The sequence below is a fragment of the Coregonus clupeaformis genome, chromosome 20 (genome assembly GCF_020615455.1).
Source record: "Coregonus clupeaformis isolate EN_2021a chromosome 20, ASM2061545v1, whole genome shotgun sequence".
Classification (NCBI taxonomy): Eukaryota; Metazoa; Chordata; class Actinopteri; order Salmoniformes; family Salmonidae; genus Coregonus; species Coregonus clupeaformis.
Genome location: NC_059211.1, coordinates 34,653,174 through 34,667,569, shown reverse-complemented (window position 1 = coordinate 34,667,569; position 14,396 = coordinate 34,653,174). Strand labels below are relative to the sequence as shown.

The following is a 14,396-nucleotide window of genomic DNA, read 5'->3' as shown; positions in this document are numbered from 1 at the left end:
GAAAGTAGTCACACCCCTTGACTTTTCCAAATTTTGTTGTGTTACAGCCTGAATTTAAAGTCACTGGCCTACACACAATACCCCACAATGTCAAAGTGGAATTATGTTTTTTGACATTTTTACAAAGAAATTAAAGCTGAAATGTCTTGAGTCAATAAATATTCAACCCCTTTGTTATGGCAAACCTAAATAAGTTCAGGAGTAAAAATGCACATAAGTTGCATGGACTCACTCTGTGTGCAATAATCGTGTTTAACGTGATTTTTGAATGACTGCCTCATCTCTGTTCCCCACACATACAATTGTAAGGTCCTTCAGTCGAGCAGTGAATTTCAAACACAGACTCAACTACAAATACCAGGGAGGTTACCCAATGCCTCGCAAAGAAGGGCACCTATTGGTAGATGGGTAAAAGAAAAAGCAGACATTGAATATCCCTTTGAGCATGGTGATGTTATTAATTACACTTTGAATGGTGTATCAATACTCAATAATCTAACTTAGTTGCCGGAGAGGAAGAAAACCGCTCAGGGATTTCACCATGAGGCCGATGGTGACTTTAAAACAGTTACAGAGTATAATGGCTGTGATAGGAGAAATGGATCAACAAAATTGTAGTTATTCCACAATACTAACCTAATTGAAAGAGTGAAAAGAAGGAAGCCTGTACAGAATACAAATATTCCAAAACATGCATCCTGTTTGCAACAAGGCACTAAAGTGATACTGCAAAAAAATGTGGCAAAGAAATTAACTTTTTGTCTTGAATACAAAGTGTTATGTTTGGGGCAAATCCAATACAGCACATTACTGAGTACCACTCTCCATATTTTCAAGCATAGTGGTGGATGCATCATGTTATGGGTATGCTTGTAATAGTTAACGACTGGATAAAGTTTTTCAGGATAAAAAAGAAACTGAGCACAGGGAAAATCCTAGAGGAAAATCTGGTTCAGTCTGCTTTCCACCAGACATTGGGAGATTCATTCATTTTCAGCAGGACAGTAACCTAAAACAAAAGGCCAAATCTACTGGAGTTGCTTACCAAGAAGACAGTGAATGTTAATGAGTGGCCGAGTTACAGTTTTTACTTAAATCTGCTTGAAAATCTATGGCAAGACCTGAAAATGGTTGTCTAGCAAGTATCAACAACCAATTTGACAGAGCTTGAAGAATTAAAAAAATAATAATGTGTAAATATTGTACAATCCAGGTGTGGAAAGCTCTTAGAGACTTATCCAAAAAAACTCACAGCTGTCATCGTTGCCAAAGGTGATTCTATTGACTCAGGGGGTTGAATACTTATCTAATCAACATATACTGTATTAGTGTTTTATTTTTCATATATATTTTTTTACAAATGTTATAATTTTTCTTCCACTTTGACATTAGAGTATTTTGTGTCGATCGCTGACAACAAATGACAATTAAATCAATTTTAATCCCACTTTGTAACACAACAGAATGTGGAAAAAGTCAAGGGGTGTGAATACTTTCTGAAGGCACTGTATGTCTATAATCTATCTGGGGCTGTGCCAGATGGCTTCACTGTCATCCCCATGCATCACTGTATGACACCAACACCATGACCACTCTGCACCTTACCTCTCATATCATCACCACCTATTCACTGTCATTTACATTCATTGTACAGTCATGTTTGTGTTTATTGTCTCTCTTCATTCACATCCCTGCTGCTTTTATAACTATTGCTTTCGTGTCAATAAAGACCATTGAGATGTGTGAATATGGCAGACATATTGTATAGTGACAGGGACAGAGAGAGAAAGAGAGAGAGAAAAAAAGAGAGTGGGAGAGAGAGCGATTAAAAGAAGGAGAATGAGAGAGACAAGGAAAGAGGGAGAGAGTTAGAGAGAAAGAGAAAAAGACAGGGAGCGAAAGAGGGAGCGAGACAGAGGTATACTGTAATATCATGTCAGGTTCACGCCTGGTGCCACACAGGAGGATGAGTATAACATCATGGCATGTTCATCTCTCAAACCTCTCGGCTGCGGTGAGAAGAGAAGGTGTGCTGCTCGTCAGCAGGGACTAGCAGCTGTCAGTTCCCCATGTCTCCTTTTTTTTAAAGACGACACTTACAGTTGCCATCGCCACTTCTGTTTAATATGAAAAATGTCACCACTTATATTCCCCCTTGGCTTCCCAACGTGGAAGCATTCCCCAGAACTGCATGCATTAAACACTGCTTGATTTCTATCTCATTTTTCCTTTCTGTGTATGTGCAAGACATTGATTCATTTAGAATATCATATATAATTTCCCTCTACATGCAGACACTGGCTTTAGTCTAACGGTAAAAGATATGGCCAGCTCTTACAATAGCCATGCAGTATTTCTCAACCATGGTGAGGCTGCTATGGGCACTCTCACACACAACATTTATTTTGACTGTCTAGATAGAATAAACTGAAGTCACGCTGGATAACAGTGTCTGCTAAATTACTCAAATGTAAATGTAACAAACCACATTGTTCTATCTATCTATCTATCTATCTGTTGACCTTCTCTCTCTGTTTGTCTCTTCCCCCCCCCCTCTGCAGGCTTGTAACGAGTTCACTACCCATGTGATGAACCTGCTGAGGGAGCAGAGTCGCACGCGGCCCATCTCTCCCAAGGAGATAGAGCGCATGGTGGGCATCATCCACCGCAAGTTCAGCTCCATCCAGATGCAGCTCAAACAGAGCACCTGCGAAGCCGTCATGATCCTGCGCTCACGCTTCCTCGACGCCAGGTGTGTGTCTCTGTGTGTGTGTGCTTACAGCTATACAAATTACCACATACAAAGTCACTGTACCACTGCAATGTTTTGTTGACTTGCATAGCTAGCTACAGTATGTCCCTACCTGTAACTGCAATATTCACATTAAGTGTTTTTACAGTAGCATACAGAAAACAAGTAATATCCACAGCAGGTTATTCTACAGCTTACCACCACTCTATACAACATCATCACAACTGATCTTCCAAAATCTTCCAAGCCTTTGAGCCTACCTACAGTACATCTCTGGGTGCCATTTGGACCAGCACATACGAGGTTGCTGCTTGGCCACTGACAGTCCTCTCCTCTCTCCAGGCTCCATAACGCTAAATGTTGCCCTTTTTTAATATAATGGCTTGTTTCTTTTGATGCATGTTTTGGATTTGCATACATTTCTCCAAGGATAAATCTCACTCCGTGTCGGAGTTGGAGGCATAACATTTAAATGAGGCTTGTGCTCTTCTCACAAAGCGGCCCATCTATTATTTTGCAAATGGGGAAGGAGGGAAGGGCTTTCAGTGAGAGAGAGACAGAGAGAGAGACAGAGAGAGAGAGAGAGAAAGAGAGAGAGAGAGAGAGAGAGAGAGAGAGAGAGAGAGAGAGAGAGAGAAAGAGAGAGAGAGAGAGAGATGGAGAGAGAGAGAGAGAGAGAGAGAGAGAGAGAGAGAGAGAGAGAGAGAGAGAGTGAAAAAAGAGAGAGAGAGAGAGAGAGAGAGAGAGAGTGAGAGAGAGAGAGAGCGAGAGAGAGCGAGGAGAGGGAGAGAGAGAGAGAGAGAGAGAGAGAGAGAGAGAGAGAGAGAGAGCAAGAGAGAGAGAGAGAGAGAGAGAGAGAGAGAGAGGGAGAGAGAGAGATAGAGTGAGAGAGAGAGAGAGAGTGAGAGCGAGAGAGTGAGAGAGAGAGAGCGAGAGAGAGCGCAAGATTGAGAGAGAGAGGGGGAGAGAGAGAGAGAGAGAGAGAGAGACAGACAGACAGACAGACAGACAGACAGACAGACAGACAGAGAGAGAGAGAGAGAGAGAGAGAGAGAGAGAGGGAGAGAGAGAGAGAGAGAGAGAGACAGACAGACAGACAGACAGACAGACAGACAGACAGACAGACAGACAGACAGACAGACAGACAGACAGACAGACAGACAGACAGACAGACAGACAGACAGAGAGAGAGAGAGAGAGAGAGAGAGAGAGAGAGAGAGAGAGAGTGAGACAGAGAGAGAGACAGAGAGAGAGAGAGTGAGACAGAGAGACAGAGAGAGAGAGGGGCACTGCTCTACCAGGCTCAGCTCTAGTGATTAATCTGCAGCCTGCCCTAGCACCATGCTGTGCACATTTACATATTCTCATTCAGGCTTTTGGAGTGCGGGATGGAGATTTCAGCACAAATCTCTCTAACCAGTCAGTTGATGCGATGCATGGAGTCAAGCATTTTACAGGGTTCCCTTCCCAGCTTATGTAAAACCCTCTCATGAGACGTGGCACATGCAGACATAACCTAATAGAGGGTGGAGATGGAGAAGGAGGAAGAGATGGAGGGGTCAGTGAACTGAACGCGTCATGTTTACAGCACATTGTCTATCCTTTAATAAGGAAGTGTAGTGATCTGTTGTTTGTCAGGATTTGCAGGCAGTGTTCATTTCTATTTGTGAACCTCTGAAAACATATTTTATACCAGTTTAGGCAGCTGTATTTAATGTATAAATGTTATTTATTTTGCTCATTTGCACCCCAGTATCTCTATTTGCACATCATCTTCTGCACATCTATCACTCCAGTGTTAATACTAAATTGTAATTATTTTGCACTATGGCCTATTTATTGCCTTACCTCCATAACTTACTACATTTGCACACACTGTATATAGATTTTCTATTGTGTTATTGACTGTATGTTTTTGTTTATCCCATGTGTAACTCTGTGTTGTTGTTGTTTTTATCGCACTGCTTTGCTTTATCTTGGCCAGGTCGCAGTTGTAAATGAGAAATTGTTCTCAACTGGCTTACCTGGTTAAATAAAGGTGAAAAAAAAGAAGAAAAAAAAAAGAAAATGTTTTTTGTATTGAATTGGGTGGCAGTTGTATTGTTACTGTATGGGGTGCCCCAGTTTAGCTGTTTTACCGCAAGTGGCTTTGACGCATTTACTCTATGTAGGCATTAGATTTGTATATGCTTCTTTGACCAGGCCCTATGAACGGTATGTATTGTACATGGTGTTTCTTCTGGTCCTAACTAACCAATCTCTATCATTCTCCTTGCAGACGGAAAAGACGGAACTTCAACAAGCAGGCGACAGAGATCCTGAATGAGTACTTCTACTCCCACCTGTCTAACCCCTACCCTAGTGAAGAGGCCAAGGAAGAGCTGGCCAAGAAGTGCTCCATCACAGTTTCACAGGTACAGTACAGTACAGCACAGCACCAACTGTCTGAAGGAAGACCACACTACACCTAGAAGAGGACTACAGAGAGTAGTGGATTATTTATTATAATTTTCTTCATTCAAAGGCTGCATCGCAGGGACTACATTGATAGTGTAATATGAATGATTAGTTGAGCGTCTGTGTCCCAAATGGCACCCTATTCCCTATAATGCACTACTTTTGACCAGAGCCTATAGAGAATAGGGGTCCATTTGGGACACAACCTCTGTGTTCCTGGGTCTGTAATAAAATAACCTACCTTCTGTCTGCGTTCGTTTCAAACTTTGCAACAGGATTGATTATTTTTTTCATTTTAATGTTGTTTATCATTAGTGCTAGCTGGCTTATCCCGGTAGCTTCATCGGGGAGTCCATTAGCTGTAATGGGTGTTAGCTAGCGGGTGTTGACTGATTGGTGCTAGCGTGAGCTCTGATTATAGCTGCAGTCATACTGACATAATTAGACTATTATTGGCAATCATTCCCTTCTGCCACTAATGTGGAATCACAGCACTGGTCTATGGAGCCATCGGTAGCACTCACTACTACCTCAAAGGCTGTCCCAAATGGCACCCTTTTCCCTTTATACTGGGACGCTGCCAAAGTCTTCCTTCACTGTCATATATTTGATATGCCAGACAGTGGAAGGCCATGCATGCAGAACTCATTCTGATTCTGATTTCACACTCACAATTAGAAATGTGGGAAATGATTTGTGTAACAAAATAATTAACAATTTGCACATTGTTTGTACAGGTTTCCAACTGGTTCGGAAACAAAAGAATCAGATACAAGAAAAACATTGGAAAGTTCCAGGAAGAAGCCAATATGTATGCTGCCAAAACTGCCGTCAACGCGACCAACGTATCCTCACATGGAAGCCAGGCTAACTCGCCCTCCACTCCAAATTCTGCAGGTAAAGAACCAATGGGTTACCCTTTTTACAGATAGGTTACACTATTTGGAAGGCTCTGAATTAACTCTCCATATCAAAGGACATTTTTCTTCAAAAGAGAAAAAGGAAAAAAGGCTTTGTCCAAGAGTAGGATACCTGGGCCCCATATCAAGTCACCCATTGCTTTCTGCCCTGTTGTTTTCTTTTCAATTAACACAGCTTTTCGCGTATTTTATCTCAATACTTACTCTTTTACACTGTCAGAACATTACATTTTTGTTGTACCATTTTCATTTACTAAATTCATTCATTCATTAATCTTGTTGACCATGAATAACATTTGTACAGAAACACATAATAACGTATCATGACGCTAAGCATTTTGACTGTAGAAACATACTATCATTCTACTTTCATATTGACAAATGGGCACAACAACAACAACAACAACAACAACAACAACAATAACCGCCCTGGCGGCGGTGCTTGACTCACCTTTCCCTCAGCTTTATGCTGCCACTCTCTAATCTGTGCTCGCTCTGGCCCTAGCCCTAGCTCTATATTCTAACTCTAGCTCTATATTCTAACTCTAGCTCTATATTCTAACTCTAGCTCTATGTTCTAACTCTAGCTCTATATTCTAACTCTAGCTCTATGTTCTAACTCTAGCTCTATATTCTAACTCTAGCTCTATATTCTAACTCTAGCTCTATGTTCTAACTATAGCTCTATGTTCTAACTCTAGCTCTATATTCTAACTCTAGCTCTATGTTCTACTTCTAGCTCTATATTCTAACTCTAGCTCTATATTCTAACTCTAGCTCTATGTTCTACTTCTAGCTCTATATTCTAACTCTAGCTCTATATTCTAACTCTAGCTCTATGTTCTAACTCTAGCTCTATATTCTAACTCTAGCTCTATATTCTAACTCTAGCTCTATGTTCTAACTCTAGCTCTATATTCTAACTCTAGCTCTATATTCTAACTCTAGCTCTATATTCTAACTCTAGCTCTATATTCTAACTCTAGCTCTATGTTCTAACTCTAGCTCTATATTCTAACTCTAGCTCTATATTCTAACTCTAGCTCTATATTCTAACTCTAGCTCTATATTCTAACTCTAGCTCTATATTCTAACTCTAGCTCTATATTCTAACTCTAGCTCTATATTCTAACTCTAGCTCTATGTTCTAACTCTAGCTCTATATTCTAACTCTAGCTCTATATTCTAACTCTAGCTCTATATTCTAACTCTAGCTCTATAATCTAACTCTAGCTCTATATTCTAACTCTAGCTCTATATTCTAACTCTAGCTCTATATTCTAACTCTAGCTCTATATTCTAACTCTAGCTCTATATTCTAACTCTAGCTCTATATTCTAACTCTAGCTCTATATTCTAACTCTAGCTCTATATTCTAACTCTAGCTCTATAATCTAACTCTAGCTCTATATTCTAACTCTAGCTCTATATTCTAACTCTAGCTCTATATTCTAACTCTAGCTCTATATTCTAACTCTAGCTCTATAATCTAACTCTAGCTCTATATTCTAACTCTAGCTCTATATTCTAACTCTAGCTCTATATTCTAACTCTAGCTCTATATTCTAACTCTAGCTCTATATTCTAACTCTAGCTCTATAATCTAACTCTAGCTCTATATTCTAACTCTAGCTCTATATTCTAACTCTAGCTCTATATTCTAACTCTAGCTCTATAATCTAACTCTAGCTCTATATTCTAACTCTAGCTCTATATTCTAACTCTAGCTCTATATTCTAACTCTAGCTCTATATTCTAACTCTAGCTCTATATTCTAACTCTAGCTCTATAATCTAACTCTAGCTCTATATTCTAACTCTAGCTCTATATTCTAACTCTAGCTCTATAATCTAACTCTAGCTCTATAATCTAACTCTAGCTCTATGTTCTAACTCTAGCTCTATATTCTAACTCTAGCTCTATAATCTAACTCTAGCTCTATATTCTAACTCTAGCTCTATGTTCTAACTCTAGCTCTATATTCTAACTCTAGCTCTATATTCTAACTCTAGCTCTATGTTCTAACTCTAGCTCTATGTTCTACTTCTAGCTCTAACTACAGCTCCAGCATTAGCTCTATTAACACTTTGCATGGTGCTTCTCCGGGTCTAACCCTGGACGGGGCCAAACGGCTGAATCCTGCTCTGCTCGCTCTCTTCTCTCGCTCTGCTCTATGATTCCAGTGCTCCCTCTCTCCTTTTCCAGGTTCTGCTGGCTCTTTTAACATGTCAAACTCCGGCGACTTGTTCATGAGCGTGCAGTCTCTCAATGGGGACTCGTACCAAGGTGCTCAGGTTGGAGCCAACGTGCAGTCACAGGTAGGGCCCTATAACTAAGCAGTGCAGAAGATACTACTATAGAAACAGACCCAGACCCACCTCCCTAAGAACAGGCCTTGTAATCTTAATCTTAATCACACCACAGGCATCTCAGTACTCCTCTAGTGTCTGGATCACTTTGGGCTCCTAATACCACCACTACATAGGGTTTTCAAGGTATCGTTTTCCACCATTGTTCCTAAAACATGCTTATAGTGAGTGTAGTGATGAAAATAATTAAATACTCTCTGCAGCTCTTTTTATATGTCACTAATTAATCCTTTCGACAGTCTTCTAAATACGTAATAACATGTTTTGGTTATCTTGCTTTTTCTTGTCCATAGCTGGATGTAGTTTATGTACGTTTTCTCTGCCTGTACTGTATTATAATACTACTCTGACCTTGCTTTGTCTGTGTTCCTGTGTTGTGTTTCAGGTGGATACCCTTCGCCATGTTATCAGTCAGACAGGCGGATACAGTGAGGGCCTCACAGCCAGCCAGATGTATAGTCAGCAGAGCATCAATGTAAGGAGAAGAAAACACACAACCTTTCTCTTCCCCTACCAATTATTTCAAAGCCATAGGGCTCAGAATGATACTTAGTAGGATTTGTCTCAGCTCCACCACAGTCACCTAGTTGATTGCTTCAGTATCGGTCACGCCACGAGCAACGCGCTGGCCAGCAGAACGGCGTCGGGCCGGCCACACACACACGGCGCGGCCGCCTGAGCCTGTCACGTTCAATCAGCTCTCCCGCAGCACCTGCAGCCACTCACGGCCATGTAGCCGTGCAGGGACCGCACAAACAGGTGACACCTCCTGCGACGCGTGACTTGGGCACCTGACCCTGATTATCACTGCAGGTCCAGAGGCCCTGTTAAAATCCTATCAGAACAACCCCAGAGTAGTCACATAAAAAATACAAATAACCAAACCGCTAACCCCTAGATAAAGCACTGGGGGGCGTAACATGGGGGCATATTTCCATCATGTTATATTTAATTCTTATTTTTTAGGAGATGGGAAAGGAGTGTGTGTTTTGGGTGAGGGTGGGGGGAGAAGGGGGAGGTTAGCTGGCGGCTGCAAACAGCAGGGAAATTCACAGCGACAAGCCATGTCGTAAAAGGGGAAATCGATAAGACAGACACAAGGAGAGCGGAGTGTGGACTTAGGACAGCAATCCAAGCGCATTGCTCAGATCATGCTCCCACCACTCTAATGGCCCTGACAGCGAGCTGCGGCGGCGTGCCGCGGTGAAAGCTACGACGAGGACGAGAGAGGACGGTCACAGTCACACACAGACGCGTGGCTCGGCTGCTGGCTTCCTCTCCCGTCCCTACGCCTCGCTTGTCGTGCCTCAATGGCCGTATGATAATGAGATTAAATGTCTCCTGTGAAAAAAAACATGTATGTAGTGTATTCAAATCCCCCTCCCTGGCTCGCTCTCCGCTCGTCTCCCTCCCACAGAACAGGCTGTGATAACCCTGAGAGAGCACTACTAAAGTATTCAAGCCCTGTTCTCAGACAGCACTCTGACCTCATGGATATCGTTATCCTTGGACGCCTGCTTGCTCCACCATATCCTAAAATGCCACAATATGCTATTTTCCACACACTTTCATAGCCTTAAAAGAGACTCTTACTGCATAATAAGAGAAGGATATAATCTTATCTGTATGGTAAGCTGTTCTAACCAGTGATTTTTGGAATTAACATTTAAGAGCAGAGGACATTTTTATATTACATTTTTTCTAATAAAATAGCACATAAAATATGGTTCCCCGTTCTTAATATAGGATTTGGGGAGATATAATACATTGTATCATATCTTACAGAAATTATTTATACATTTTAGCATTCTGGAGTGGTGTTGTAGTTTATTTAATTGCCTCTGCAGCAATTTACTACTTATTTGTGTTAAAAATGACACATTTACCTCAGTATCAAACCTATTCACAAAGCAAAGCCCAAGAAAGCTGTCAGCTTAGAAACAGTGAATCACCTTTGTGCTCGTCCAGCTTTACAGACGGAGAAGAGAGAGAGAGAAAAAAAGAGAAAGAGAGGTCGGAAATATGTCCCATCTATCGGTTACACGATGAAAAGCCTCCCCTCTCTGTGTTGATAATGACTGAGCAGATGCATAATGTGATTTGTGGGAGACTAGAGCAGTAATTACAGTTTGGAAATAGACAAAGAGAGTGTCACCAAAGTCAGACATTTTAAGACTTTTCTTTTCCCTCCATTTTTTATTACAGATTTCCTTCTGCCTGAAATAACAGGCTTTGAAATTAAAGGCTGTCGAGGACCATTTTCATTTTTTCTGATGGCATAAAATGTGCTATTAATATCCCAAATGCTCTTTAGCAGGCTCGTCTCCACTGGAAATGGCCTACACGTCTCTCATTGTGTTTTTATTCAATCTCCCAATGTCATAATTTGCTACCACTGATTCCTCTTAGGACTGTTTCGTGACTTTTGTTTTAAGGTCCTTTCCAGACATTGTCACTGTTATTATGTGTGTCATTAAATGTGACAGGCATTTATATCAATCCCAGTGATACAAGATTGCAATCATATTGGTTTTGAAGTGAAGACAACATTTTTTCATTATAGAAATTGTACCATACTGTACGTGATCTGATAGTGATATTTGTGATTTACAGAATTTTCAGTTGCTTCAAACAAGTAAATTTTTTATGACAATTCCGTTCTGAAATATGAGGTCTAAGTTACAGTAATTTGAGTGAATTAGATGTTCGTCCAATGCAGATTTGGTTTGAGGCTGTAGTGGATTATAGGTTGAGTTGTTTAGGAATTGTTCTAGCATTAGGAGTAAAGCTCATACCGTAGCTACTACATGTGCCATCAGGACTTCACAGATACAGCATTCAATGCTGCAGATGAGATGATATAATGATCTTATTGAACTGTACAGTGAATATGTACAAGAGAGAAGAAAAAACACATAGAACACCTTTATTTAAAAATTGTATTTGATACTTTTACTCCTTTTTTACTCCCTAATTTTGTGATGTCCAACTGGTAGTTACAGTCTTGTCCCATCGCTGCAACTCCCCTACGGACTCGGGAGAGGCGAAGGTCAAGAGCCATACATCCTCTGAAACACGACCCTGCCAAGCGCACTGCTTCTTGACACACTGCTCGCTTAACCCGGAATCCAGAGAAAATCTATGTTATGGGTACATGCCTGTGTCCTATGCCTGTGCTCATCTTTCCTCTCTCCTTCTGTCTCTTTTGTCTCTCTCTCAGGCAAATGGAGGCTGGCAGGATGCTACCACCCCCTCATCAGTGACATCACCCACAGAAGGACCCGGAAGTGTTCACTCTGACACGTCCAACTAATCCCTCCACCCTCCTCCTCCACCACTGTCCAGACACCCCCAACCTCAACCCTCGATCAGCCAGCTCGCCAGTCAGCTCCCCATCAGAACTGGAGATGACACTAGACTTGTCACAGGGCAGGAGACCTCTCTCTACAGGTGGGGACTACAGGATGAAACGCCATCATCACCACCACAGACAGTTCTTCACGTGTCATGTCCCGTCTCTACAACCAGCTATGACACAGTCAGTCAGTACCCTGAGTAGGGCTCTGTTCTCCCATCTATCTACGACCCCATTCACTGTCTGTTTGTACAGTTTTCTTCACCAGATATCCATGTTGCCTCTGTGTGATCATCTGACAAACAGTTACAACACGTATACACAGTATGGCCCGTATCTTGTAGATTGAAATGCTTTTCTCACTATCTCTATTGACGATAACAAAAAAAAAAAAACTGACAACAACGGAAAGTCTTCTAAAAAAGCGTAGTGTTTTGTTTTTTACTTTGTAATTACTGATATTGACAGTAGCTCCCAATCTCCCTTGTACTGCCTCAAGGGTTGTTTGGAGGACAGTTTTGCCTTTGTGACAAGTTTTACCCTATATAATTACTTCATTCACAACATTTGTTTTGTCCATAGTGCCAAAGTTCAACACAGGAGGTGAATTTTTATAATATGACATTGTGCACTTGTAGAAAAATACATATCCATCTGACGTTTCACATCACATACCGTAGCTTAATTACATTTCTTGTTAGTAGCTAACAATGGGATGCTTTGAAAGGAGAACCTTGAGATTCAAATGTTCCTCCTCATTCTAGCCATTCTGTTTCAGAGCTTCTACAATGGGTAATAAAACATGACACATTTTTACTGCAACAATGGCGTGTGTTCTTGTTCATACTGAATGAGTGGTCAACAATGCATAAGCAAAACATATAAGAGTAACGGTATGCTCCAGAATGAATGGAAGGAATGGTTTTGAAGGTTATGAAGAAATGGATCATGGTGATTCTGGCTTCATGGTATTATAGATTATAGCTTCATGGTGATTATAGATTAATGGTGATTATAGCTTCATGGTAATTCTATTTACTGGAATTCTAATACATTTCCTGCTCTTGACATATTGTTTGTAGTGTGGGCTGAGCATCAGTTTAAAAAATGTACCCGGAACACTTAATCAATGAGTACATTAGCATCAATTATAATAAGCTAATATGTCTTTAAGCACAGTACCTTCCAGTGATTACCCTATGAAGGGTAACATTTGTATTTGTCAAAGAGAAGAACAAAGTACAGAGAACATACATGAATAATATGCTTATATAGTTTTCATTCATGGAACATAATTTATGATGTGTGTACATACACATAAATACACTACCATCATCACTATCGATCAGTGTTATCATAATAGCCAAATACTGCTGGTAACCAAAACCACTTGTGTAAGGTGTAAGTGCAAAAAAGGCATTTTAATGTAAATGTTAATTCTGATGTTGTGGTACCAGGTGGTAGTCATGGAATACACAACTAAACACAATTATGAAATCTTTCTCAAAGTTACTCTTTTCCCTCATAATTTCATGTTATTGGTACTAATTACAGTGGCTTGCGAAAGTATTCACCCCCCTTGGCATTTTCCTATTTTGTTGCCTTACAACCTGGAATTTAAACGGATTTACACAAATGCCTACCACTTTGAAGATGCAAAATATTTTTTGGGGTGAAACAAACAAGAAATAAGACCCAAAAAAAGAAAACTTGAGCATGCATAACTATTCACCCCCCCAAAGTCAATACTTTGTAGAGACACCTTTTGCAGCAATTACAGCTGCAAGTCTCTTGGGGTATGTCTCTATAAGCTTGGCACATCTAGCCACTGGGATTTTTACCCATTCTTCAAGGCAAAACTGCTCCAGCTCCTTCAAGTTGGATGGGTTCCGCTGGTGTACAGCAATCTTTAAGTCATTCCACAGATTCTCAATTAGATTGAGGTCTGGGCTTTGACTAGGCCATTCCAAGACATTTAAATGTTTCCCCTTAAACCACTCGAGTGTTGCTTTAGCAGTATGCTTAGGGTCATTGTCCTGCTGGAAGGTGAACCTCCGTCCCAGTCTCAAATCTCTGGAAGACTGAAACAGGTTTCCCTCATTAATTTCCCTGTATTTAGCACCATCCATCATTCCTTAAATTCTGACCAGTTTCCCAGTCCCTGCCGATGAAAAACATCCCCACAGCATGATGCTGCCACCACCATGCTTCACTGTCGGGATGGTGTTCTCGGGGTGATGAGAGGTGTTGGGTTTGCGCCAGACATAGCGTTTTACTTGATGGCCAAAAAGCTCAATTTTAGTCTCATCTGACCAGAGTACCTTCTTCCATATGTTTGGGGAGTCTCCCACATGCCTTTTGGCGAACACCAAACATTTTTATTATTTTTTATTTTATTATACATTTAGCAGACGCTCTTATCCAGAGCGACTTACAGGAGCAATTAGGGTTAAGTGCCTTGCTTAAGGGCACATCGACAGATTTTTCACCTAGTCGGCTCGGGGATTAGAACCAGCGACCTTTCGGTTACTGGCACAACACTC

At 41.0% G+C, this 14,396-nt stretch overlaps 1 protein-coding gene across 4 annotated transcripts in view; it reads left to right on the top strand.

Moving 5' to 3' along the window:
- The window catches only part of LOC121533909 (pre-B-cell leukemia transcription factor 1-like), a 103,490-nt gene extending 90,821 nt beyond the window's left edge, over positions 1–12,669 (top strand). For 2 of the 4 annotated variants that reach the window (XM_041840248.2, XM_041840247.2), the window contains 6 exons: positions 2,562–2,752; positions 5,031–5,166; positions 5,947–6,106; positions 8,335–8,447; positions 8,884–8,973; positions 11,719–12,669. In XM_041840248.2, the coding sequence (XP_041696182.1) occupies positions 2,562–2,752; positions 5,031–5,166; positions 5,947–6,106; positions 8,335–8,447; positions 8,884–8,973; positions 11,719–11,811 (783 nt within the window). In that variant the 3' untranslated portion in view covers positions 11,812–12,669. The remainder of the gene's footprint in view (positions 1–2,561; positions 2,753–5,030; positions 5,167–5,946; positions 6,107–8,334; positions 8,448–8,883; positions 8,974–11,718) is intronic. The other 2 variants (XM_041840250.1, XM_041840249.1) reach the window with 1 other exon arrangement.
- Positions 12,670–14,396: the final 1,727 nt, after the last annotated feature.